This window comes from Octopus bimaculoides, chromosome 29, assembly GCF_046866305.1.
Source record: "Octopus bimaculoides isolate indiv1 chromosome 29, ASM4686630v1, whole genome shotgun sequence".
Classification (NCBI taxonomy): domain Eukaryota; kingdom Metazoa; phylum Mollusca; class Cephalopoda; order Octopoda; family Octopodidae; genus Octopus; species Octopus bimaculoides.
In genome coordinates this window covers 19679085-19706417 of record NC_142956.1, presented here as the reverse complement: position 1 = coordinate 19706417, position 27333 = coordinate 19679085, and the positions used below count along the sequence as shown (strand labels likewise).

The window sequence follows — 27333 nt, the reverse complement described above, 5'->3', positions numbered from 1 at the left end:
TATCTCAGTCTATTGAATAACAAAGTGCCTGGACATGTTTTACCTAGTGAACTGGAAACAAATGACACCATATAAACGAGCCTTTTGTTTACTAAGATTGTGCAGAGTAGGATACAACCTACTCACTCTTAGTAAAAGATGCAGCTAAAAGTAAATCATTGCATTTGGTATTCATTGACCGGGAGAAAGCTTTTGACATGACATGGTGGTCTCTGAGGAAGCTAGGAGTTTGGGCAACAAAAGTTCTCTCAGAGTGAAAGGCACATTGTATGATGCTTGTATATGAAGAGCACTGCTACATAATAGTGAGACATGGACCCTAAATGCAGAGGACATACAAAGAGTAGAGAGGAATAAAGTTAGTAGGTTCTTTTGGATGTGCAATGTCAGTGTACATACGAAACAAAGTGTTAAGGTATCAAGAGAAACGTTAGGCAAAAGAAGAAAATTGAGCCTATTGGAAAAAGTCAAAAGAAAGTGGCTAAGAACTAAGAGTTAAGTAAAGAAATAGAAGACAGAATCGAAAAGACAATGTCTAGTTTAAAAGGAGAAAAACGTTTGTAAATCCATTTACCACTTTGAGTAATATTATAACTTTCTGTTCTTGTCAAATCTGAAAAAGATGAAAACAAAACGTTTTGATTTTCAGATTTTACATTTAATAAACAAGATTGATTGCAATTTATGTTACAATAATTAAATAATAATAATTAAGATTTGCATATACAATTACATATCATATACAATGGCAGTTTGAGTGAATGCATTGAACATGTGGTTGTTCAGGCTGAGTGAATGCATTGAACATGTGGTTGTTCAGGCTAAGTGAATGCATTGAATGTTCAGGCTTTTGGTGTTCAGGCCAATTCATTGATTATCCCTAAAAGGTCTTCTATATCAAGAAGACCACATAACTATCATCGTTTTTTCTTCTAAAGTTGCTCACTGTGTAAATTCCCCTTCTTTGTTATCGCTTACTGTGTATGCATTTAATTTCTTTTTATCATTTCATTACATGTAAACACCCCACAAATTTATGTCTTTCGCTCTGGTAACAAACAAAAGAAATTATTATCATTATTATTATTATTATTGTTCAGTAGTTTTATTTTTATAGCGTGCTTTCACTTCACTACTGAGCACAGCTCTGTGTGCCTTGGGTATGTGCTGTGGTTTGTTGTGATGCTCTTATGGTTACTGTATTGAAAGTGTTTTGCGTAGGATGTGTGCAGTGCCCAGTAGTGCAATTTTCTGTATGTTATATATATTTGTAAGTCCTGGTGTTTTTGTTATGTATTTGTCTGAATATTTTTTTTATCATACCTAATGCGCCTACTACGATAGGAATTGTTTCTGTTTTTAGATTCCACATTCGAGTTACCTCTATTTCCAGGTCTTTGTATTTTGAAAGTTTCTCCATTTCTTTTAGGGAAACGTTGTCATCTGCTGGTATTGATACATCAATTAGAAAGCATTTTTATTATTATTATTATTATTATTATTATTATTATTATTATTCGCCCACACTTTTTTCTGCAGAATAGGGGTAGTTTATCCTGTTCAGGCTATATTATTGGCATTATCCTGTGTTTGAGAATTTAAAATCACTTCTTTAACTTTCTAAGACATCTCAACACTTCTAAAAGCAAACTTCATTTGTTCGTTTACGTTTATCATAATTTGAATTTATTATTATTATTATTATTATTATTATTATTATTATTATTATTATTATTATAAATCATTTCCTTACTGTGTATCTTCATATCAAACTGTGATAATCGAAAATTATCGTCTTGAAATCTCCAAGAAAAACGTTCCTTAGTTACGCTTTGGATCCTAAAAGTGGAAACATTCCCACTTTGTGTCACTCTGTATTCAGGGCTGTTGGCGCATGTCCGGTCACATTCATATTTATAATTGTTGTATTTCCAAATGACCGGTCTTTTCATGTCTGGTATTTCAATCTGTAGAGTTGCGCTTACACTGAGTGCACCATTATCTGAAAGAGAGAAATCAGGTAAGAAGTTTATTTCCAAACCACATGGTTCTGGGTTCAGTCCCACTACGTGGCACCTTGAGCAAGTCCCTTCTACTTTAGCCACAGGCTGACCAACGCCTTGTGAGTGGATTTGGTAAATGGAAACTGAAAGAAGCCTGTCGTGTATGTGTGTGTATGTATGTATGTGTGTATATATATATATATATATATATATAAATTTCTTACCACTCCTTAGGGTATTGTCCTTCCATTTCCTTTTTTTTTTTTTTTTTTTCCCCCTCATGTTTGATTTACCCCTAACCTGCTGTCCATCACTACTTAATCTATCTTCCTCTAAATTTGAAATTACTACTATCCCTCCAATTAGATTTTAAATTCTTGTTTGATTCATTAGTCTGTTGAACAGCAGCATAGTCGAGATGGTATGTTTTCTTCTCTTACTCTTGTTTTTTTGCAAACATCTTCAAAATGACTTTCTAAAATGAAATTCCATTATGCAGCTGAGGAGTACATTTTCATTGTACATTCTATGTGGTGTTCTCACTACATGAATAAATGGAGCTTGTACGAAACGTACGTACTGCTATAACCTATTGAATTTTTGTTGCTTATCTTCAAATATATATATATATATATATATATATATATATATATATATATTAGGAAACCCAGTGTAATATTATATTAGCCTTCATCAATGGGAAACGCCAAAGGGAGATAACTCTGGGAATATTCAAAGCCATAGTTTTATTAAAAGAACAGCCACTTTCAGTGACTGAGTTGTGCTAGTGAACTTCCTGGTCGGAATAAAAAAATATAAGTAAATAAAGAAAACAAAATAGTGACTAAAAGCTCAGAGTTAAGAGATAGAAATAGAAGAGAAATTTGAAAAGACAGTATTTAGTTTGAAAGGAGGAAAAGGTTTGTAAATCCATTTACCATTTTGGGTAATTTCATAAGTTTCTGCTTTGGTGAAAGCTGTAAAAGATGAAAGTAAAAAGCTTTGATCAACAGAATTTGATTAGTTTATTGGGCTATAGCTCTCTTGCTTTCTGCAATTTTCTTTACCTGGTCCAGAAGTTTAATGCCTCTATAATTGCTTCTCAGGCACTTCCTTTACCTTTGTAGCAGCTAACAATAATGCTGCTAAGCCAGTCACTGGGTATTATGCCAAGTCGCCCTTTCTTTTTTTACATAGGTCATCTTATGTTTTTTCCATACCGTGGAATTTTCACGGGTCCCACGAATAATATATTATTGTGACAGGAAGTGAAATAATTTCAAATAATGAAAACTGAAATGCAAGTATCCTTTCTTTCTGAAATAATCTTTTTGTTCTGTGGAATTTCCATGGTTCCCACTAATTGTTAATTATTATTTAATCATTGTAACATAAATAGTATCAAATTATTATTATTATTATGTTGTTTTTTTTTTCTTCTTTCTTCAAATTTTCTTCCATTTCTCGCTGAGTGTTTTCCGTACACCTAGGGCAGAGAAACTCGTTGTATGCATTCCCAGTTTACACACGCAAATTCACAGGTAAAACCTGTATTTAAGAAAAAAAAAAAGAAAAAAAATTCATGAATGGATGTTGTTTTCACAGCGATAATGCTCTTCTCAGTACATGAGTCGTTCCAGTCAGCGCGAGTTTCTGCACTTCCTGTAGGGATGGTAAGCCTGGTATCATTTTCAAATAGGTTTCAGTACCTTTTTTTATCATTCCTAGAGATCCTACAATCACTGGTATGGTAGTCGCCTTGAGGTCCCACAATTATTATTATCATTATCATTATTATTATTATTATTATTGTTGTTGTTGTTATAATAAATCATTTCCTTACCATTTGTCTTCAAATCAAATTTTCCAAAGTTGTTGTTGTTGTCATAAAATGTCCAAGACAAACATTCATTCGTAACGTCTCGAATCCAAAGAGTGGAATCATTCCCACTCTGGGTCACTTGAAATTCAGTGGTGCTAGTGCACGTCTTGTCGCATTCGTATGTATAATTTTTACATTTCCACTCCACTGGTCTTTCCATATTTGGGAAATCAATGTGGAGGGTGGTGTTTCTTCCAAGCACAACTTTTTCTGAAATAAAGAAATCAGGTAAGAAGTTTACTTCCTAATCTCATGGTTCTGGTTTCAGTCCCACTACACGGCACCTTGGGCAAGTGTCTTCTACTATAGCCTCGGCCTGACCCGTTCTGGTGTGTCTATGTCCCTATAACTTAGTGGCTCTGGAAAAGAGACCAACAGAATAAGTACCAGTCTTAAAATAAGTACTGGGGATGGTTCATTCAACTAACAATTCTTCAGTGTGGTGCCCCAGCATGGCCGCAGTTTAATGGCTGAAACAAGTGAAAAATCATCATTGCTATAATGCCTACTTTTCCATGCTTGAATGGATCAGAGTTCTTTATTTTCAACAGTAGGATGATCTCACTGTCACCAACGCAAGACTATGATATTCCAGTCTATAGAATAACTAACAGCTCAGACATGTTTTATGCTGAGAACTGAGAACAAATGACACCGTATAAACGAGCCTTTTGTTTACTAACATTGTGCAACACGCAACACCTCAAGCAGCCCAGACATGCTTTTGTGGTGGACTTCAAGCAAATGACATCACTGGCAAAACCGTTGATTACAAACCAGCAGATGCAAGGGAATTAACGACATCACACACACATAACGATCGATAACGACATGATCGACCGGCACCAATGATTTGTTTATATTGATCACCTGTATGTGCTGTACATTAGATCACTCTCTCCATGAAACTGATGTTACCTGAACAGGTGTTGTATTCCTCTCGGGAGACTCGCAGAGAAAAGACGAGTTGTACAATTTAATTATTACATTTATTATTTAATTACATACAAAGAACGCACTCACCAAAATGTTCGTAATTAATAAACAAGAATCATGTCCTCGCCATATTGTATCAATAATATTTTACTACCACAGTCATTCAAAACAACAACGAAAACAAGGAACTCAGACGAACCACATTGAAACACAGGACTTCAGATGAACAAACAAACAAACAATCCATATAACAAAAGGTGTGTGGTGTACCTCACATTAGCTATTGAAGTGATTGCAGAGAAGTGTCTTGCTTAAGAACACAATGTCCCAACCAGTCCAGGAATTGAAAGACCCCGATCTCTCGATCAGATGTGCAACACCCAAACCACTGATCCTATAATTAACATACATCCCTACATAAAATAACCGTCTAAGGGTTAATCGATGAAATATTTTGTGTACTGTAAAACTATAACCAATTAATTGTAAATTAATTGTAAACAACTATATGAACCCTCAACCACTGCTCTAGTGGACCCGCCGATTTGTATTTCTGGCTCTTTAGTCTTTCTCAATGGGAAACTCCAAAGAAAAAACACGCTGGGCGAATTTAAAGCTGTAGTTTTATCTTAGGAACAGTCACTCTTATTTCTTTATTGCCCACAGGGGGCTAAACATAGAGGGGACAAACAAGGACAGACAAAGGTATTAAGTCGATTACATCGACACCAGTGCGCAACTGGTACTTAATTTATCGACCCCGAAAGGATGAAGGGCAAAGTCGACCTCGGCGGAATTTGAACTCAGAACGTAGCGGCAGGCGAAATACCGCTAAACATTTCGTCCGGCATGCCAACGTTTCTGCCAGCTCGCCACCTTGGAACAGTCACTCTTGGTGACTGAGTTGCGCTAATGCCTGATCGGAATAATAATTTTGAAAGAAATAATAAAATAAATAAACAGTGATTAAGAATTATGAGTTAAGAGAAAGAAAAAGAAGACAGAATTGAAAAGACAGTGTCTAGTTGAAAAGGGGAAAAAAAGGTTTGTGAATCCATTTACCAGTTTGGAAGATTCTATAAACTGGTACGCTTGTTTCTGCATTAGCCAAACCTGTAAAAGATGAAAACAAAAATTCTTGACTTTCAGATTATACATTTGATCAACAGGTTGATTACTATTTCTCTTGCAATAATTAAATATTAATTAATACTTGTAGATATAATTACACATTATATACAGTGGCAGTCTGAGTGCAGGCATTGAAAACATGGCTCCCTGTTCAACCATTACCTCTGCTGCACATACATCACGCTTTTGGGATCCCCTTTCAAAAATTCAACAAATAATCTCGGTGAAAATTCTTTGTTTGATTCTTGCTTGGGTTAGTCAAACTTTATTGGGGAAAATGAATGAATACAATTTTTGTAAACGTTCAGGGTTTACAGCTCAGGTATTTCGTAATTTGTGTTTCTGTCTCATACGTCACACGGCAATGGATCAGATGCCAAAATAATGATAGTGATGATGATGATGATACAAGCACTGTTGTAATATGTTAAGCGTAGGAGTGGCTGTGTGGTAAGTAGCTTGATTACCAACCACATGGCTCCGGGTTCAGTCCCACTGCGTGGCACCTTGGGCAAGTGTCTTCTACTATAGCCTCGGGCCGACCAAAGCCTTGTGAGTGGATTTGGTAGACGGAAACTGAAAGAAGCCCGTCGTATATATGTATGTATGTATATATATATATATATATATATATATATATATATATATATATATATATGTGTGTGTGTGTGTGTGTGTGTGTGTGTGTGTGTGTCTATCTGTTTGTCCCCGCAACATCACTTGATATCCGATGGTGGTGTTTACGTCCCCGTAACTTAGCGGTTCGGCAAAAGAGACCGATAGAATAACTACTAGGCTTACAAAGAATAAGTCCTGGAGTCGATTTGCTCGACTATAAAGGCGGTGCTCCAGCATGGCCGCAGTCAAATGACTGAAACCAGTAAAAGAGTAGAAAGAATATTGGCTAAACCCAAATAGATAACATATTTATAAAAACAAAAAATAAAAAAAGAAACTAGTGAAAAAATATTATTTACTAAGTTAATTTGAATGATATGCGACACAATTATTTTTAGAAAAATAATAAACGTTGACAAAAAAGAAATTCAAAAGCAAAATTGAAACAAAAACAAAAAAAAAAAAACTTACAAAAACAGTATGCAAACACAAGGAAGAACAAGTTTTGAGCGTCCATGATCTGTAAAATATTTTTTATAAAATAGGATAAAATCTTTTATAAGAACTTTATCAAGTAGTTAGCGTGAAAAAATTCATACGAGAAAAAATCCATCATTTATTCCACTAAAATATATTTATTTATATTTATATTCTTCTATAGTAATGCCCTTATATATATATATATATATATATATATATATATAGGCGCTGGCGTGACTGTGTGATAAAAAGCTTGCTTACCAACCACATAGTTCCAGGTTGAGCAAGTGTCTTCTACTATAGCTCAGGCCGACCAAAGCATTATGAGTGAATTTGGCCGACGGAAACTGAAGAAAGTCCGTCTCATATGGACTTTCGTGTGTCAGTGTTTGTGCCCTCACTTAATAACCGATGTTGGTGTGTTTACGTCTCCATAACTCACCAAAACAGACAGATACAATAAGTACCAGGGGTCAATTGGTTCGGCTAAAGGCGGTGCTCCATCATGGCCGCAATTAAATTATTGAAACAAGTAGTAGAAAATAGAAGAAAAAAACAATACAAAAATGGTTTGTGGCATGCCAGCGGTTCGGCAAAAAAGACCGATAGAATAAGTACTAGGCTTCCAAAGAATAAGTCCTGGGGTCGATTTGCTCGACTAAAGGCGGTGCTCCAGCATGGCCGCAGTCAAATGACTGAAACAAGTAAAAGAGTAAAAAAGAGTAAAGAGTATTTAGAAAAAAAAAAAATGTCGTTAAGCCAAGGAAAAATTATTTTCCAGATATTTAGCTGTCATTTCTAGCACATCAAGTTTTCAGGTGAGAGCTTGATATTTTTCCTACTTTTTATGAGAATTCTATGTCTCCGCAAACGAACATATCCAATATGGAAAACAGGGGTGGTGCTAAAACTTCAACTTTTAGCTGTTATTTCAAGCATATCGAGTTTTCTGGCGAGGGCACATCGAGTTTTCTGGCGAGAGCACATCGAGTTTTCTGGCGAGGGCATATCGAGTTTTCTAGCGAGGGCATATCGAGTTTTCTGGCGATGGCACATCGAGTTTTCTGGCGAGAGCACATCGAGTTTTCTGGCGAGGGCATATCGAGTTTTCTGGCGAGGGCATATCGAGTTTTCTGGCGAGGGCACATCGAGTTTTCTGGCGAGAGCACATCGAGTTTTCTGGCGAGGGCATATCGAGTTTTCTGGCGAGGGCACATCGAGTTTTCTGGCGAGAGCACATCGAGTTTTCTAGCGAGGGCACATCGAGTTTTCTGGCGAGGGCACATCGAGTTTTCTGGCGAGGGCATATCGAGTTTTAATAATATCGAGTTTTCTGTCTCCTTCTGTCTCAGGAGAAATCTACGCATACGTAAAACGTACAGAGTTTTTGTGCTTTAGAAGGAGTGACGTAAGAAATTTTGTCAGAAAATCTGAAAATACTCTTTACTCTTTTACTTGTTTCAGTCATTTGACTGCGGCCATGCTGGAGCACCGCCTGTAGTCGAGCAAATCGACCCCAGGACTTATTCTTTGTAAGCCTAGTACTTATTCTATCGTTATCTTTTTGCCGAACCGCTAAGTTACGGGGACGTAGACACACCACCATCGGTTGTCAAGTGATGTTGGGGAGACACAGACACACAAACATATACACACACACACACATATACATACATATATATACATATATACGACGGGCTTCTTTCAGTTTCCGTCTACCAAATCCACTCACAAGGCTTTTCCTCACCTTTAGAAAAGAAATACAATAAAATACGGTGTAATTGAAATCTACATCATCTGAAGGGTATTTAGAAATAATTTCACTAAAAATTACCTATTTTCATGTTCCTATATAAATGTGACAAATATAAAGTATACCTGCGCAGATGTGCTCCAACCACAAGACCATAATTTTTTTTTCCTCATAACTTCCTAAAAAAATGTATATTTTTGAATGCAATTTTCTATAAACACGCTTCAGATGGTACACATTCCGATTTGTTGTGGAAGAATTTTTCTCTGGGTGGGAAGAGGAGTGTCAGAAAATAAAGACGAGTCGAGGTGAGACACACAGGTAAAGGTATGTTGAATTTTCTTACCTGCTGTTTTCTTTAGGCTGTTATTTCTTGAAGTTTTAGCTATGGTGACCTTATTTTGTCAAGGACACAGCACAAAAGGAAATATATAAAAAGAAAATGAAAAAGTACAGGTGAATTGGTGGTAGAGGGATGGTAACTGATAAGAGAGAGAGAGAGAGAGAGAGGAAGGTTAGTTTGTCATATGAGGTGGAGGCGCAATGGCCCAGTGATTTGGGCAGCGGACTCGCGGTCATAGGATCGCGGTTTTGATTCCCAGACCGGGCGCTGTGAGTGTTTATTGAGCGAAAAACACCTAAAAAGCTCCACAAGGCTCCGGCAGGGGATGGTGGCGAACCCTGCTGTACTCTTCCTCCACAACTTTCTCTCACTCTTACTTCCTGTTTCTGTTGTACCTGTAATTCAAAGGGGTTAGCCTTGTCACACTGTGTCACGCTGAATATCCCCGAGAACTACGTTAAGGGTACACGTGTCTGTGGAGTGCTCAGCCACTTGCACGTTAATTTCACGAGCAAGCTGTTCCGTTGATCGGATCAACTGGAACCCTCGACGAGAGAGAGAGAATATTTTAACCTCCGATTTATCAGACAGATAGATAGATAGACAGACAGATAGATAGATAGAGAGATAAGCAGACAGACAGATAGATAGATAGATAGATAGACAGACAGATAGATAGACAGACAGATAGATAGACAGACAGATAGATAGATAGACAGACAGATAGATAGACAGACAGACAGACAGATAGACAGACAGATAGACAGACAGATAGACAGACAGATAGATAGATAGATAGATAGATAGATAGATAGATAGATAGATAGATAGATAGGCAGATAGATAGATAGACAGATAGATAGATAGACAGATAGATAGATAAGCAGACAGATAGATAAGCAGACAGATAGATAGATAGATAGATAGATACATTTCTTTTATTAGCCACACAGGGCTCAACGAAGATGGGACAAATACAATGTAGAGCTTTTCTTTTTGGGAGGGGGAAGGAAGGAAAAAAAAAAAAAAAAAAAAAAAAATTGGTGGTGTCGATCAAAAGGGATCGTAGGAAGGGAAAAGGGGGCAGTTCGATCAAAAGGGATCGAAAAAAAAAGAAAAGGAAAGGCCGATCAATAGGGATCGTGTATCACACAGTAATGTTCTCGTGTAAAAAGAGGGGAGGACAGTTTAGGTTTAGCCGTGGAAGGAAAAGCCTACGGAAAAGACCACGGTAACCTTGGTCAATATTCTCATTGAAGAAACTATAACAGTAAGTGACTCTCTTTTGCTTTTTTGTTTTATTTTTTTTTCTTGTTCATAGGGTTATGCTCAAGATGGCTCCGTCGTTCACACGTGCCATCCTTGCTACATTCACCCATCTTTTTTTGAAGCATTCACTAGACAAGACTTCCCTTTCTACTCTCAACTTCCTCTTCAGGTGATACTTGAAGAAGTTGATGAGAGATTGCCCAGAGAGGAAAGTCTTTGTCTCTAGACCTTTCAGACGCGTCCACCATACACATTCTTTCGCCATAGCCACAAGGACGATGAAAATAGCTCTTCCTTCCCGTTTAAAGGAAGGAGGCGCGACAATATTCACGATAGACTCGGCTGATAGACCGACTCGTCCCACACGCGATAGCAGTTGTTCGACGTAAGCCCACAGCTCGGAAATGGTGGGACACTGTACGAGTGCGTGCAGAACGGTTTCGTCGCTCTGCCGGCATCTCGGACAGGTCGGCCCCGTGTTTCTCGAGCCATGCCTGTAGAGCTTATCCCGAACGGGTAGTGCTTCTCGATAGCACTGCCAGGCCAGGGATCTCTGGAAGTTGTCCATAGGTCCCGGCCCGAAGGTCGTCTTAAACAGGCGGGTCAGGTATTCCTCGTCGACGCCCAGGTTCGCCCCGAGATCGTCGTCATACCTTCCCTCCACTAATCCACTATAGAATGCGTTAGTTGTGATGCAGTCGCTCAAGGTTGACCCGGGTTGTTGGAGTTGCCGAAGAGCAGCGCGACACTCGCGGTGCCATTCGCCCTTCCTCGGCCTCTTCTTGATCCATGACTGCAGTTCGGTCATGGAGACGAGCTGCGGGAAAGCGCGCCGCACAAACGGCGACCACACCTGTTCACCGCTGTCTACGTAGAGCCGGAGATGTCGCAGTCTCAGCGCGTGTCTGCGCATCATCAACCACGGCATGCCCAGTCCTCCTTTTAACGGGTGTTGGCAGCAAACGGATCGCCTAACCATCGGAACGCTTCCTTTCCACAAGAAGCGGAAGAGGATGCGCTCCAGTTTGGTGATGGTAGGGTCGGGACAAGGAAGGACGGTCAGGCGGTAGTAGATGACGGACGCGATGTACGTAGATAGATAGATAAGCAGATAGATAGACAGACAGACAGAATAGACAGATAGATAGATAGATAGATAAGCAGATAGATAGACAGACAGACAGAATAGATAGATAGATAGATAGATACATTTCTTTTATTAGCCACATAGGGCTCAACGAAGATGGGACAAATACAATGTAGAGCTTTTCTTTTTGGGAGGGGGAAGGAAGGAAAAAAAAAAAAAAAAAAAAAAAAAAAAATTGGTGGTGTCGATCAAAAGGGATCGTAGGAAGGGAAAAAGGGGCAGTTCGATCAAAAGGGATCGAAAAAAAAAAGAAAAGGAAAGGCCGATCAATAGGGATCGTGTATCACACAGTAATGTTCTCGTGTAAAAAGAGGGGAGGACAGTTTAGGTTTAGCCGTGGAAGGAAAAGCCTACGGAAAAGACCACGGTGACCTTGGTCAATATTCTCATTGAAGAAACTATAACAGTAAGTGACTCTCTTTTGCCTTTTTGTTTTATTTTTTTTTTCTTGTTCATAGGGTTATGCTCAAGATGGCTCCGTCGTTCACACGTGCCATCCTTGCTACATTCACCCATCTTTTTTTGAAGCATTCACTAGACAAGACTTCCCTTTCTACTCTCAACTTCCTCTTCAGGTGATACTTGAAGAAGTTGATGAGAGATTGCCCAGAGAGGAAAGTCTTTGTCTCTAGACCTTTCTTGTGGCTCCTGCTCTCTCGGAACTGGGTGATGTTGCTGAAAAAAATCATCTTCCTCATCCTCATTGCTGGTGGTGCTGCAGCCCTCCTCCTTGGTCTCCATTAGGGCTGTCTCTATAATGGTCTCCAGGCAGACAGACAGAATAGATAGATGTGTGTGTGCGCGCACGTTTGTCTATCTTCCTCTGTGTGTGTGTATGTGTGGTGTTAAAATATATTAGGATTGTTTACAGCGGAAAGAAGAAAATTACAAAAGTCTGCTATGATTGTAATACAAATAATGCTGTTCTTAAAATATTAAAATCCGATTGGAAATTGATGCAAGAGCTAATAAAGATATTCACTGGTCGTTGTAATCCATTTCTTCTTCGGAGCAATTAAGGAAGTAATCAGTGCTTGGTGGATGAAATAAAATGTTTAATGGTGAAGGGAGGTGGAACATCGATCATGATATACGTAGCTCACCGCCTATTTTATCCACAGACATTAATGTTTGCCTTAACATGACATTATTATTACTGCCGTAATTAAATTAACCGAACTAATTGGAAATATACATTGGTGGGCGGTGCCGTCATCTAAAAGTTCCTTATATAAATTTTATAACGTTTAGAATCAGCTTCACTTATTAATCATTTTATAACCGTGGAACACGAAATAGATAAAACTATAAAGCAATCTTGTCTATTATATATAGAAGGCCTGAAATTTGCGGAGTTGGGGGATACTCAATTACATCGACTCCAGTGCGTAACTGGTACTTAATTTATTGACCACGAAATGATGAAAGGTAAAGTCGACCTCGGCGGAATTTGAACTCAGACCGTAAAGACGGACGAAACACCGTAAAGTATTTTGTCCGGTATGCTAACGATTCTGCCTGAGTTTATATTTTTGTTATATTTATATTTTTTTCTAAATTCGATGAGGCTAGGCAAAGGAGGGATCTTTACCCTTTGGCCGGCACATTTAAAAAATAATTTTTTGTGTGATTTCGGAATATAACGAGGAAAAATTCGGATCTTGGGAATTTTCCGAAAGTTTTCTCCCCCACCTCAAGATTTTTCCCACAAATTACTTTATAATCGTAATGTATGCCGTTTGAAAGGTATTTACACAAAATTTCAATTAATTAAAAAAAGGCACATTTTCCTAACAGTTACAAGGGGAAAAAAGACGAATCTTGTAAATTTTCCGAAGTCCTCTCCCCACCAACTGAAGGGATTTGTGGATATATTAAATTATACTAGGGACTTTTAACTTATTCAGACGGGGGAAAATTATGCCTACTTAATTAGGTCGATAAATTTAATTATATCATATGTAGTAACTATGTGATATTAAGTTATTTCATTTACTCTGGGTTGGATATAAATGAAGGAACAAAATTGGGAAAACTAAGGAATTTCTTAATGCATTAAATTAGTTTCAGGATTTTAAACAGATGACACCGGTATCATATTGAGACAGGTGAAATTTGTGAGCGGCACCGATCGACTTGAGTGTTTCTAATTAGTTCAGCTTAATTAATTACATCAAGTATAATAATTATGCGACATTGCGGTTAATGATTGTGGATAAGATAAACGTGAGCTACATGTTTCAGGGTGGCTGTTCCATCTTGCTCATGATTAAATATTTCACTTCATCCACAAGCGACATCGTTAATTGGTTGTTTACTAATTAACAAGAGCAGGCCTAAACAAACGTTGTCCCTAATTAACAAGAGCAAGACCAAATGAACGAATAAACTTTTAATCAGCCACACAGATGAACGAATAGCTATCCTCATCTTTCTTCGCTTTTTAGTTGAATTTCAAATCGAAACCAATAATTATTATTTAGATGATCATAGCAAAAGACATTGGCTTAACCCGTAGTGAACAATCCTAGGGCTATACGTGAACTTGGCTTCCGTGAATTACAAGAAATCGGTAAGTAAATGCTTCGAAACAGGTAAATTATGTTCTGGAAATACTCTGTTCATTGTTATGCAAAACATAAAGCGATAATTAAATCGGGGTGTAATTAATTACAAATGACCAAAATAATAATTAAGTCACTTCACAGGTGAGACAAGTGAAAGCAGATAACAGAAAGGTAAAAAGAGATAAGTAATTAGAGAAATGTAGAAACACATCATTTATATACAGAATGGACTCCAACCCATGCAAATGTAGATGTTAAATGGATGATAGTTGATGTTGTAATATTTGCAATGTTGAATTGTTATGTCTTTTAATTATCCTATTTATCTTACTGCTTCTTTTCTTATTTCAGAATATCACATCCTGTTGACACACAGGAAATTTCTTCATTCAGATGTGCCTTCAATATTTTTATCAACTCTTATTGACTAAGGGAAAACGAGATATCTATAAGGACATTCATCAATACATCAATCTCTTTATATGAAGAAAGTCTATGACAAACAACAACGAAATATTTTTCCTGTCTTTGCTCTCTGGAATGTAGAAGAGATGACTGCTTTACAGGTTGGATAACTTTACAAAGAGTTGATACTTTCCATCTGCTGTTTTGGATATGAAGTAAGATCACAGATGAAAGAAACACAGCATTAAATTATTCTCTGGAAATTGTGATTCAATTTCACCCAAACATATTCATAGAAATGAAAAATTCATTATCATTGTGATATGTATGAAAAATTATTCTCTCATAATGAATAGTTCAACGAAACCAAAAAACCCTGATACCAGAGAAAAGCTACATCCCTGTGCTATCTGTGGTAAATCATTCTCTCATAGTACTAACTTAACCAGACACAAACGTACACATACAGGAGAGAAGCCATATCATTGCGATATCTGTGGTAAGTCGTTCCCTGAAGCTGGTCAGTTGAAAACGCACAAACGTATGCATACAGGGGAAAAGCCATATCAGTGTAATATCTGTGGTAAATCCTTCGTTTCTGTTAGTCACGTGACTAATCACAAACGTATTCACACTGGGGAGAAGCCATATCATTGTGATACCTGTGGTAAATCATTCACACAAAATAGTCATTTGACTAAACACAAACTTATTCATACAGGAGAGAAACCATATCACTGTGGTATTTGCGGTAAATCGTTCTCTCGAAATGATAAATTGAACCCTCACAAACGCACTCATACAGGAGAGAAGCCATATCATTGTAATATCTGTGGTGAATCATTTTCTCAAGACAGTAACATGAAAAGGCACAAACGCACTCACACAGGTGAGAAGCCACATCATTGTGATATCTGTGATAAATCATTCTCTGAAAGTAGTCTCTTGACTCGTCACATACGGATTCATACAGGTGAGAAACCATATCGTTGTGATATCTGCGGTACATCATTCTCTCAAAATGGTTATTTCACTAAGCACAAACGCGTTCATACTGGGGAAAAACCATATCATTGTGATACTTGTGGTAAATCATTTTCTCAAAATAGCACTCTAACTAGTCACAAACGCATTCACACGGGAGAGAAGCCATATTCCTGTGATATCTGTGGTAAATCATTCTCTCAACTGAGTGCTTTAAATAAACACAAACAGACACATACAGGAGAAAATCCATAATCTTGAAATACCTGTGATAATCCATTTTCTGAAAATGGTGTTTTAACTATAAACGAACATGTTCACACCAGAGACAAACTATGTCATGATTATATCTGTGGTAAATCTTTGTCTCATGGACCTAACTTAACTGTACTTGGAGACATTCCTACCGGAGGAAAACCATATCACTGTGATATCTCTGGTAAATCATTCTTTCGTGCCATTAACATGAAAGGACACAGACATATTCATACAGGTGAGATGCCATTTTATTGTAATGTCTGTGGTAAATCATTCTCATGAAACAGTGACTTGACTGCTTACAAACATCCATACAGGAGAGAAGCCATATCACTGTCAGATCTGTGGTAAATCATTTCCTCGTGTACCTTAAATAAGCACAAACAGACGCATACAGGAGAGAAGCCATAACCTTACATTAGCTGTTGTAATTCATTTTTTGAAAATGGTGTTTTAACTAAACACAAAAATGTTCATACCAGACAGAAATTATGTCATGGTCTTATCTATGATAAATCATTCTCTCATAGACCTAACTTAACTGTCCATGAACGAATTCCTACAAGAAAGAAGCCATGTCAATGGCAATTCATTCTATCGAAAAAGCCACATGCATACACATGTGGGTATCCACACACAAGTGTAACTGTATTAGTGTCAAAATTTAATACATGACTTCAGTTAAGACTATTTTGTCTGCTAAAAGACATTTTTTTTTTCCCTTCATCAACTTTAATATCGTCAATGTAAATCTGAAATTTGTCATCTGTAAAAATATTGACTCTGAGATAACTTGGTTACTGAAAATGCCTGCTCTTGGATTTTGAGGAATTTGTTAAAAAAGAATAATGAATAAAAAGTTAGACTGTCACCATTTTGTGTTTGTTTTGTTACTCTATATCTAGACACTGTCCCCTCTATACCTTAACCCATTACCTCCCATAATTCTGGAATTTTTTTTATGAAACTTTGATTTCTAGCATAAAACAGCCTTAGAAACACACTGGAATGATCAAAATAACATTTTAAATAGAAATAAGCGAGATATTGGGTGAAAAATTAGCAAACCTCCTTTGAATATCAGAGAAATATACCTAGTAGATATAGCAAAAAGGTTAGATATGTGTAAATATTGACAGATAATTAGGAAATTTTTAATTTTTAAGTGATCTCATATGAGATCACTGGTAGGTAATGGGTTAAATCTCTCAACTGGTACAGTCACACCCCTTCAATATTAATTCCATTCCCTCACTCCCAGTTGTGTGTGTTTTATTTTGCAAGGTAGTTGGTGAACCTGTAGGTGCTGATGTCACACTAAGAGCACAGGTAAAAAGCAGTAGTGTTGGTACCATGTAAAGAGACCTGGTGTGTGTGTGACATGTAAAAGACCCTGGTGCTGCTACCACATAAAAAGCACCAGTCATAGTGCTATGTGAAGAATGCAGGTGCTGGTGCCAGGAAAGAAGCAGTGGTGACGGTGCCACATGACAAACGCTACTGGGGTTACCACATAAAAGGCACGTGGCCGGACCCTATGGGGCTGGCTGAACAATTAGGAAACGAAACAGAGAAGCAATGGTCTTTGGATCAGTGGGACATGTGGAGGAAGGGTAATGACCAGACGGGACATGGGGGTGACGTTCCGAAGGGACAGGGAGGTTGACGGTATGACGTCACGTCTGGAAGTCACAGGGCTGGAAACGCCTTTTTTTTTCTTTTTTTTACAGGGCTTTAGGCGAGGGCAAGTCGTGAGATGGAAACAGTCGTAAAGGAGAATATGGGAGTACAATTTGTTAAAATAATCTGGTAAAAAATATGAAAAAAAAAACTTGAAAGGGAAGTTGTTGCCAGAATGGGACAAAGAGAACACCCGAAACGAAACCAACCAACCAACCAACCAGGAGAACCATCTATCGGAGAATTGAAGAAATACAATCATATGAAGGGAAATAACTTCTACAACACTTCAGTCAAAGTCCAATTAAATTATTAATTAAGGTGATTAATTACCGATCGCTGACTCGCAGTCTATATCCGAATACGGTAAGTTGACAAAGATTTGTTTTAAGACTGTAGTACTACTTCTAATAATAATGTATATAATAGAATTATGTGAACCTTTCGATTTTACACTAATTATATAGAAGTGAAAGCACATAACATTGGGAAAGGATGTTTTCTCGTCTTAAATAACAACTTCCACACTGAAATATTGATTTGTTGTTTATGGAAAACCTATGATCGATTGTTACGTGTGAAATTGATTGGTAAAATGAGAGTAAAACGGCGTAATTAATTCGTAAAAATGAGAGGAAACCGATTGATGAGTACTTCATTAATTAGTGTTGTCCTGTTGTTTATGAGGCACTAATTAAACGGTAAGTTGACAAAGATTTACTTTGAGGTTATATTAATAATAGTAATGATGGTCATGGTTTTAAATTTTGGCCCAGGACCAGCAGTTTTTGAAGCGAGCTCGAATTTGATTACAAGGAACCCGGTACTTGCCGTAAGGAATGAACGGCAAAGTCGACCTCGGTCGTATTTGAACTCAGGAATTTCTGCCTTCAGTTCCTTTCGCTGTGAATATGATGATGATGATGATGATGATGATGATGATAATTTTTTGTACTTTAGGCACAAGGCCTGAAAGGACGTAAGTCGATTACAGGGACCCTGGTGCTCTACTGCTTCTGTTATCGACCTCAAAAGGATGGAAAGGCAAAGTCGACCTCAATGGAATTTGAACTTCGAAAGTAAAGACGAACGAAATGCTGTTTTAGCATTTTCTCCGGCATGCTAACGATTCTACCAGTAAATAATAGAATCATGTAAACCCTTCGAAGTTACAGTAATTCTATAGAAGTAAAAGCACGTAACAACACTGGGAAAGGATGCTTTCTCGTCTTAAATCTATTATATTTAGAAACACTTCGGGATGAAGTGTTATATATAAAATAAATAGATTAAAGATTTGGTGAATTAACGGTAATTCAGAATTGTTAGATGTGCTTTAAATTTAATTACTACATAATGAGAGAAAAGCTACCTAATTAATTTTGATATAGCTACATATCGGACTAGGTATAAATACATAATCGTGCCCCACCGAATTTGTTTCTTCTTTACTTTCTAAAGAATTGGTATTTTGTAACGAGATTTTGTATGGTTACATTCCAGATGACGTAGATTACGATTATAATACTCTTTAGATGGTGTAGATTAGAATTGCATACGAATTTGTGAAAAATTTCTTCGAAGACGGTGGAATATAGTGATATAAATATAGTGGCATAAATTACGATGATATAGGAACATGTGAAAAACTTTTCTGCTCTCTTTTAAACTAATTCAAAAGCAGCTCAACTCAACCTCTACTGGTTGTTTAACGTGCTGGAAATAGCAGTCTTCACATGGCTTTATCGCAAGATTTGTAGCATGATAAACAAGGCAATCTTTAGTTTTATCTGTGGGATCGATAATAAAACTAATATAATCCATAAAAACATAGAAAAATAGACTGGGATACCCAGAGTATGTTGGAATGATATATAGGCGCAGGAGTGGCTGTGTGGTAAGTAGCTTGCTTAGCAACCACATGGTTCCAGGTTCATTCCCACTGCGTGGCACCTTGCATAAGAATCTTCTACTATAGCCTCGGGCTGACCAAAGTCCTGTGAGTGGATTTGGTAGACGGAAACTGAAAGAAGCCCATCGTATATATGTATATGTATGTGTTTGTGTGTTTACGTTTGTCCCCTTCCCCCACCATCACTTGACATCCGATGCTGGTATGTTTACGTCCCTGTAACTTAGCGGTTTGGCAAAAAAGAGCCCGATAGAATCAGTACTAGGCTTACAAAGAATAAGTCCTGGGGTCAATTTGCTCGACTAAAAGGTGGTGCTCCAGCATGGCCACAGTCAAATGGCTGAAACAAATGAAAGAATAGAAATCAGTTTGTGACCATCAATGGATGACAGTGTTGCTGTTGTAAAATTTGCGCTGTTAAATTACTATGTCGGTTAAATATCAATTTTATCTTACTGCTTCTTTTCCTATTTCAGAATATCACATATGTTGACATAAAAGAAATTTCTTCATTCAGATGTGTGCCTGATATTTTTAAGGAAGATGATATATTTATAAGGAGCATTCATCAATATGACAACCTCTTCAAATAAGTAAAATCCATGACAGACAACTGGAAAAATATTTCTTTTGGACAATGGAGTTAACAGCAACATTTTCTTGTCTTCGCTGTCTGGAATGTAGAGAAGATTAACTAAGCTTGGATAACTTTCCAAAGGAGCTGATGATTTACATCTGCAATTTTACACAGATGACAGAAACAGCATTAAATTATTCTCTGAAAATAGTGACTCAACTGAACACAAACACATTCATGGAAATGAAACAAACAATGTCTTTGTGATATAAATGACAAATTATTCTCTCATAATGAATCATTTAACTAAACGAAAAAACACTGATACAAGAGAGAAACCTTATCATTGTGATATCTGTGGTAAATCATTCCCTCATAATAGTAAGTTAACTAGGCACAGACGTACACATACAGGAGAGAAACCATATCATTGCAATATCTGTGGTGAATCATTCTTTGATGCCTGTCACTTGAAAACGCACAAACATATTCATACAGGAGAGAAGCTATATCATTGTAATATCTGTGGTAAATCATTTTCTCAAAATGGTGCCTTGACTAGACACAAACGTACACATACAGGAGAAAGGCCATATCATTGTGATATCTGTGGTAAATCATTCACTGAAAATGCTCATTTAACTAGACACAAATGCACTCATACAGGAGAGAAACCATATCACTGTATTATCTGTGGTAAAACATTTTCTCAAAGGAGTGACTTGACTAACCACAACCGTACACATACAGGACAGAAGCCATATTATTGCAAAAACTGTGGTAAATCCTTCTCCCAAGTCGGTCACTTGAAAACACATGAACGTATACATACAGGTGAAAAGCCCTATTATTGTGATATCTGTGGTAAATCATTTTCCGAAGCCAGTAATATGAAACAGCACAAACGTATTCATACAGGTGAGAAGCCATGTCATTGTGATATTTGTGGTAAATCATTCTCTCGAAGTAGTCACTTGACTGATCACAAACGCATTCATACAGGTGAGAAGCCTTATCATTGTGATATCTGTGGTAAATCATTCTCTCAAAGTGGTAACTTGACTAATCACAAACTTACACATACAGGAGAGAAGCCATATCATTGCGATATCTGTGGTATATCATTTCCTCAAATGAGTGCCTTAACTAAACACACACATACACATACAGGAGAGAAGCCATGACCTTACATTAGCTGTTGTAATTCATTTTTTGTAAATGGTATTTTAACTATACACAAAAATGTTTATGCCAGACAGAAATTGTGCCATGGTCTTATCTATGGTAAATCATTTTCTCATAGACCTAACTTAACTGTATGTGAATGAATTCCTGCGGGAGAGAAACCATGCCAGTGTGATATCTGTGGTGAATCATTCTCTCGAAAAAGCCACATGCATACACATGTGGGTATTCACATGTCAAAATTTAATACATGACAACAATTAAGACTAATTTGTCTGCTAAAACACAGGGTTTTTTTCCCCTCGTCAACTTTGACATCATTAATTTCAATACTGTCAATGTCAAACCTCAAATTTGTCATTATCTGTCAAAATGTTGACTCTGAGATAACTTGATTACTGAAAATGCCTTTGGCTAGACTTTGAGGAATTTTTTAAAAAAAGAATAATGAATAAAAAGTTAGACTGCAACCATTTTTGTGTTTGTTTTGTTACTCTATATCTAGACACTGTGCCCTCTATACCCTAAATCTCTCAACTGGCAGAAAAACACACCCCTTCAATACTACTTCCCTTCTTCCCTGTTGTGAGTGTTTTTGTCAGCAAGGTCCTTGGTGACCCTGTTTGTGTTAGTGCCACATAAAAAGCACTGGTGCTGGTGTCACGTAGAAGGCACAAGTTCCAGAATCATGCACAAAACATAGGTGCTGTTGCCACATAAACAGCACTGGTGCTGGTGTCACATAGAAGGCACAAGTACCAGAATCATGCACAAAACATAGGTGCTGTTGCCACATAAAAAGCACTGGTGCTGGTGTCACATAGAAGGCACAAGTACCAGAATCATGCACAAAACATAGGTGCTGTTGCCACATAAAAAGCACTGGTGCTGGTGTCACATAGAAGGCACAAGTTCCAGAATCATGCACAAAACATAGGTGCTGTTGCCACATAAACAGCACTGGTGCTGGTGTCACGTAGAAGGCACAAGTACCAGAATCATGCACAAAACATAGGTGCTGTTGCCACATAAAAAGCACTGGTGCTGGTGTCACATAGAAGGCACAAGTACCAGAATCATGTACAAAACATAGGTGCTGTTGCCACATATAAAGCAGTGGTGCCACACTTAAGGTACTAGCGCTGTTACCACATAAGCTCCAGTGATGGTACCATGGAAAAAGCACAGATGCTGCTGCCAGGAAAAATGTGCTAGTGCAGGTGCCATGTAAAGTGCCCTGGTGCTGGGGCCGTGTAAAGCCACTGGTACTGGTGTGATGTAAAATGCACTGGTGATAGTATCACACAAAAGAAAGTGCCAGTGATGGTGTCATGTAAAATTCTCTGGTGGTGGTCTCTCATAAAAACCATGGGTGGGGATACCAGCTAAAAAGCACTGGTGATGGTTGCAAGTAAAAACCTTTACTGATGGGGTCACATAAAATGAACTGGTGAGGCTGTCACACAATAAGCGCTGGTATTGGTGTCACATGATCAACACTGGTGCTAATGTGATGTAAACAACACCCAGTGTTCTCTATAAATTAGTTGGCGATAGGAAATGCTTCCTGTGGTAGATAACATGCCAAAACAGATAATGGAACCTTGTGTGGACCATGGATTTGCCAGCTCCTGTCAAACGATCCACCCATGCCTGCATTGGAAAATGGACATTAAATGATGAGGTATAATTATTTCTTTATTGCCCACAAAGGGCTAAACATAGAGGGGACAGACAAAGGGATTAAGTGGATTACATCGTCTGCAGTACATAACTGGTACTTATTTAATCGACTCTGAAAGGATGAAAGGCAAAGTCGACCTTGGTGGAATTTGAACTCAGAATATAACGGCAGACGAAATACCGTGAATACACCATTTCGAGTGTGGCCGTTGATCGTTACCAACGTCGCCTTCCTGGCACTTGTGCCAGTGGCACGTGAAAAGACATTCAAGCGAGATCGTTGCCAGTGCCCCTGGACTGACTCCTGTGCAGGTGGCACGTAAAATACACCATTTCGAGCGTGGCCGTTGCCAGTACCACCTGGCTGACCCTCGTGCCGGTGGCACGTAAAAGCACCCACTACACTCTCGGAGTGGTTGGCGTTAGGAAGGGCATCCAGCCGTAGAAACTCTACCAAATTGGATTGGAGCCTGGTGCAGCCATCAGGTTTCACCAGTCCTCAGTCAAATCGTCCAACCCATGCTAGCATGGAAAGCGGACGTTAAATGACGACGATGATGATGATGATGATGATGGTGGAACCCCACCAATTGGTATAGTCCCACTCTTGCATTTCAAACAATTTAGGCTGAAGTAGTGGTTTTCAGTGTCCATTTCAGTTGCTCATTTTTTTCTTCGGGGAAAAATAACCCCAAGGTATTTTCCCTGAAGCAAGCTCACTGAACAAGACTTGGTATGGAAACCTTAACCCTTCCATTCTTGCTACACGTCCTACCCACCGAAGGCAGAGTTTCCTGATGAGCGATTCCATGCTTTGACTGTTGGCTCTTTCTAGGACTTTCTTGTCGGTCCCATGGTATTACCATTTGATATTCAAGACGGAACAATTCTTTCGAGTCCTTGATTCAAACACTGGAATCTGAAAGACTCTGCCATCGTACAAGATGAAGAAATGTTAACGTATTGACAATATTTGGAACCTGCAATGACTTTTATTATACAAAGCATTTAATCATGTATCTTTTATTTGTTTCAGTCACTACACTGCGACCATGCTGGAGCACTACTTTCAAGAAATTTTAGTCAAATGTATTGACCCTAGGACTTACTTATCTTAAACCCTGGTATGTATTTTATTGGTGTCTCGTCAAACCGCTCAGTTACAGGGATGTAATCACAGCAACACCAATTGTCAAGTGGTGGCTGGGTGATAAACACACAGCGGCATATGTATGTCTTCTTTTATATATGCCTACCAACTCCACTCGCAAGGCTTTGGTCGAACCGAGACTATTCTTGAAGGCACCTGCTCGAGGTGCCACACATTGGAACTGAACTTGGAACCATGTGGTCCAACAGCTGTTTTGAAGAAAATGATTCCCCACAGATATCACAATATGGCTTCTTATCTTCATGAACGCATTTGTGTTTTTCAAGTGACCGGTTTCCGAAAATGATTTACCACAGATATTACAATAATATGATCTTTCTTCAGTATCAATACGTTTGTGATTAGTCAACTGACTATTTTGAGAGAATGATTTACCACAGATAATACAATGATATCACAATATCACACACATATCACAATGATAGGGCTTCTCTCTTGTATACTCTTTACTCTTTTACTTGTTTCAGTCATTTGACTGCGGCCATGCTGGAGCACCGCCTTTAGTCGAGCAGATCGACCCCAGGCCTTATTCTTTGGAAGCCTAGTACTTATTCTATCGGTCTCTTTTTGCCAAATCGCTAAGTTACGGGGACGTAAACACACCAGCATCGGTTGTCAAGCGATGTTGGGGGGACAAACACAGACACACATACCCACACATACACATATATATATATATATACATATATGTGACGGGCTTCTTTCAGTTTCCGTCGACCAAATCCACTCACAAGGCTTTGGTTGGCCCGAGGCTATAGTAGAAGACGCTTGCCCAAGGTGCCACGCAATGGGACTGAACCCAGAACCATGTGGTTGGTAAGCAAGCTACTTACCACACAACCACTCCTGCGCCTATGGATACGTTTGTGACTAGTTAAGGTCCTATTTACAGAAAATGGGTTTTTCTCCAGTATGAATACGTTTGTGAGTAGTCAAGAGACTGTTACATGAGAATGATTTACCACAGATATTACAATGATGCCGCTTTCTCCTGCATGAATGCCCTGGTGTCTAGTTAAGCCATAAATTTGAGAGAATCATTTACCATAAATATCGCAAATGATGTGGTTGCTCTCTTGTATTCTTTCATTCTTGTACTGGTTTCAGTTATTTGACTGTGGCCATGCTGGAGCACCACCTTTTGTTGAACAAATTGACCCCAGGGCTCATTCTTTGTAAGCCTGGTACTTATTCTATCAGTCTCTTTTGCCAAACTACTAGGTTACAGGGATGTAAACACATCAACATTGGCTGTCAAGTGATGATGTGGGGACCAACATAGACACATACACACACACACATATATATATATACACATACATCACCGGCTTCTTTCAGTTTCCTTCTACCAAATCCACCCACAAGGCTTTGGTCAGCCCAAGAATATAATAGCAGACACTTTCCCAAGGTGCCATTCTGTGGGACTGAACCTGGAACTATGTGGTTGGGAAGCAAGCTTCTTACCATGCAGCCACTTGCCACAGATATCACAGGTATATAGTTTCTCTCCAGTATGAATACGCTTATGTATAGTTATGCTAGCTGTGTAAGAGAAAGATTCACCACAGTTGTTGCACTGATATGGCTTGTCACTGGTATGAACTTGCTCATGTATAGTTTACTCACGTCTACAGAAAGATTTACTACAGATATCACAATGATATGGCTTCTGTCTTAAATGAATACGTTTGTGACTAGTTAAATTGCTGTTGGCAGGAAATGATTTAATACAAATATCGCAAAGATATGGCTTCTCATCTGATGAATATGTTTGTGTCTAGTCAAGTGACTATTTTTAGTGAATGATTTACCACCGATAATCACAGCAATATGGGTTTTTTTCCCCAGTATGAATACGTTTGTGACTAGTCAAGTGACTATTACAAGAGAATAATTTTCCACAGATATTACGATGAGATGGCTTCTTTCCTGTATGGGTACATTTGTGTTTAGTCAAGTCTCCACTTTGGGAGAATGTCTTACCTCAGATATTACAATGATATGGCTTCTCCCTGTAGGAATACATTTGTGTGATTTCAAGTTACTGGATTCAGAGAATGATTTTCCACAGATATCATTATGATATAGCTTCTCTCCTGTGTGTGTACGTTTGTGTATAGTTAAATTACTACTTTGAGAGAGCAATTTGCCACAGATATTACAGTGATATGGCTTCTCCCCTATATGAAGGTGTTTTTTGGTTTAGTTAAGTTATTCATTATGGGAAAATGTGAGAGTTATCACTGCAATATCTGTGGTAAACATTCTCTGAAAAAGAGTCACTTATGTAAACGTGTGAGTGTTCACATACAAGTGTAACTATACGAATATCAAAATTTATTACAACACGACAACAATTATGAATAATTTGTCTGCTAAAAGACAAGGATCTTTCCCTCTTCAAATTTGACATTATCAACTTCAATTTCATCGTTGTCAACATCAAATTCAACAATGTCAACTTGAATATCATCTACATATGGAAGCGTATGAACACAGTGATGACTTTGGTTTCTGGAGAGGATTGTTCTGGATTTTTGAAGAAATCGTTAGAAGAGAGCAAAGAAATGGAAGTAATGAATAAATGGTTAAACTGATATTGATAGTGTCTATGTTGTATTTTCATTATCATCATAGTCATCCTTTAGCGATATTTTCCATGCAGCTGAGTGGGACAATGTGACATGTGCTGCACTAGATTCCAGTCGGATTTCAGCTGTATTTCTTCCTAAGGATAACCAGTTTACAGTGTGAGCTGGCTACTTCATGCATATGTATATATATGTATATATATATATATATATATATATATATATATATATATATATATATATATATATGCATATGTATATATATATATATATATGCATATGTATATATATATATATATATGCATATGTATATATATATATATATGCATATGTATGTATATATATATATATGCATATGTATGTATATATATATATATGCATATGTATGTATATATATATATATATATATATATATATATACATATATATATATATATAATTATGTGTATTTCTTCTATCTTAATGAATAAAAATTCTTCGGCTAGAATAAATGGGTTAATAGAAACCAATGTAGCAAAGAACACAAAATAACTGTGGTTTAGTTCCTGTTTTTAAGGCAGGAACTCCTTGAAATTTTGGGTATTTGAGTATATTTAAGAATTTAAGGAATGGAGAAAACGCATGTTATAATTGCATACTTTATTCCTACATATGTTTCAAAGGATTACAACCTGTGTGATCCATAGGGATCTGTGATGTTAAAATTGTAACCTTCTCATCAGGGAAAGCATGGGAATCATCTTAAACGTAAGACATTA

At 37.7% G+C, this 27333-nt stretch overlaps 3 protein-coding genes across 16 annotated transcripts in view; 2 read left to right on the top strand and 1 right to left on the bottom strand.

Annotated features, from left to right (window-relative positions):
- LOC106878976 (uncharacterized) overlaps window positions 1–27333 on the bottom strand; it is a 47875-nt gene that overhangs the window by 2975 nt on the left and 17567 nt on the right. For 3 of the 10 annotated variants that reach the window (XM_089345675.1, XM_089345671.1, XM_089345669.1), the window contains exons 2-7: window positions 7042–7090; window positions 5884–5934; window positions 3847–4095; window positions 2942–2980; window positions 1754–2002; window positions 575–613 (exon numbers count right to left, since the gene is read on the bottom strand). In XM_089345675.1, coding sequence (XP_089201801.1) covers window positions 575–613; window positions 1754–2002; window positions 2942–2980; window positions 3847–4095; window positions 5884–5934; window positions 7042–7087 — 673 coding nt within the window. In that variant the 5' untranslated portion in view covers window positions 7088–7090. Of the gene's footprint in view, window positions 1–574; window positions 614–1753; window positions 2003–2941; window positions 2981–3846; window positions 4096–5883; window positions 5935–7041; window positions 7091–7311; window positions 7704–8928; window positions 9289–27333 lie in introns of those variants that run through there. The other 7 variants (XM_089345679.1, XM_089345676.1, XM_089345674.1 and 4 more) reach the window with 6 other exon arrangements.
- LOC106878971 (uncharacterized) lies at window positions 10440–16647 on the top strand. 3 transcript variants are annotated; one of them, XM_089345684.1, is made up of 2 exons: window positions 10440–11968; window positions 14481–16647. In XM_089345684.1, the coding sequence occupies exon 2, from the start codon at window positions 14862–14864 to the stop codon at window positions 15771–15773; it is 912 nt and encodes a 303-aa protein (XP_089201810.1). In that variant the 5' UTR covers window positions 10440–11968; window positions 14481–14861; the 3' UTR covers window positions 15774–16647. The 3 variants fall into 3 exon arrangements, with proteins under 3 accessions (XP_089201810.1, XP_052834247.1, XP_052834246.1); XM_052978287.2 differs by having other exon boundaries at window positions 10440–13308; XM_052978286.2 differs by having other exon boundaries at window positions 10440–14134.
- Window positions 17671–26581, top strand: LOC106878973 (uncharacterized). 3 transcript variants are annotated; one of them, XM_052978289.2, is made up of 3 exons: window positions 17671–17822; window positions 19845–20863; window positions 23850–26581. In XM_052978289.2, exons 2-3 carry the CDS (start codon window positions 20218–20220, stop codon window positions 23894–23896), a joined length of 693 nt encoding a protein of 230 aa, XP_052834249.1. In that variant the 5' UTR covers window positions 17671–17822; window positions 19845–20217; the 3' UTR covers window positions 23897–26581. The 3 variants fall into 3 exon arrangements, with proteins under 3 accessions (XP_052834249.1, XP_052834248.1, XP_089201809.1); XM_052978288.2 differs by lacking the exon at window positions 23850–26581 and having other exon boundaries at window positions 17673–17822; window positions 19845–21603; XM_089345683.1 differs by lacking the exon at window positions 23850–26581 and having other exon boundaries at window positions 17803–18157; window positions 19845–21603.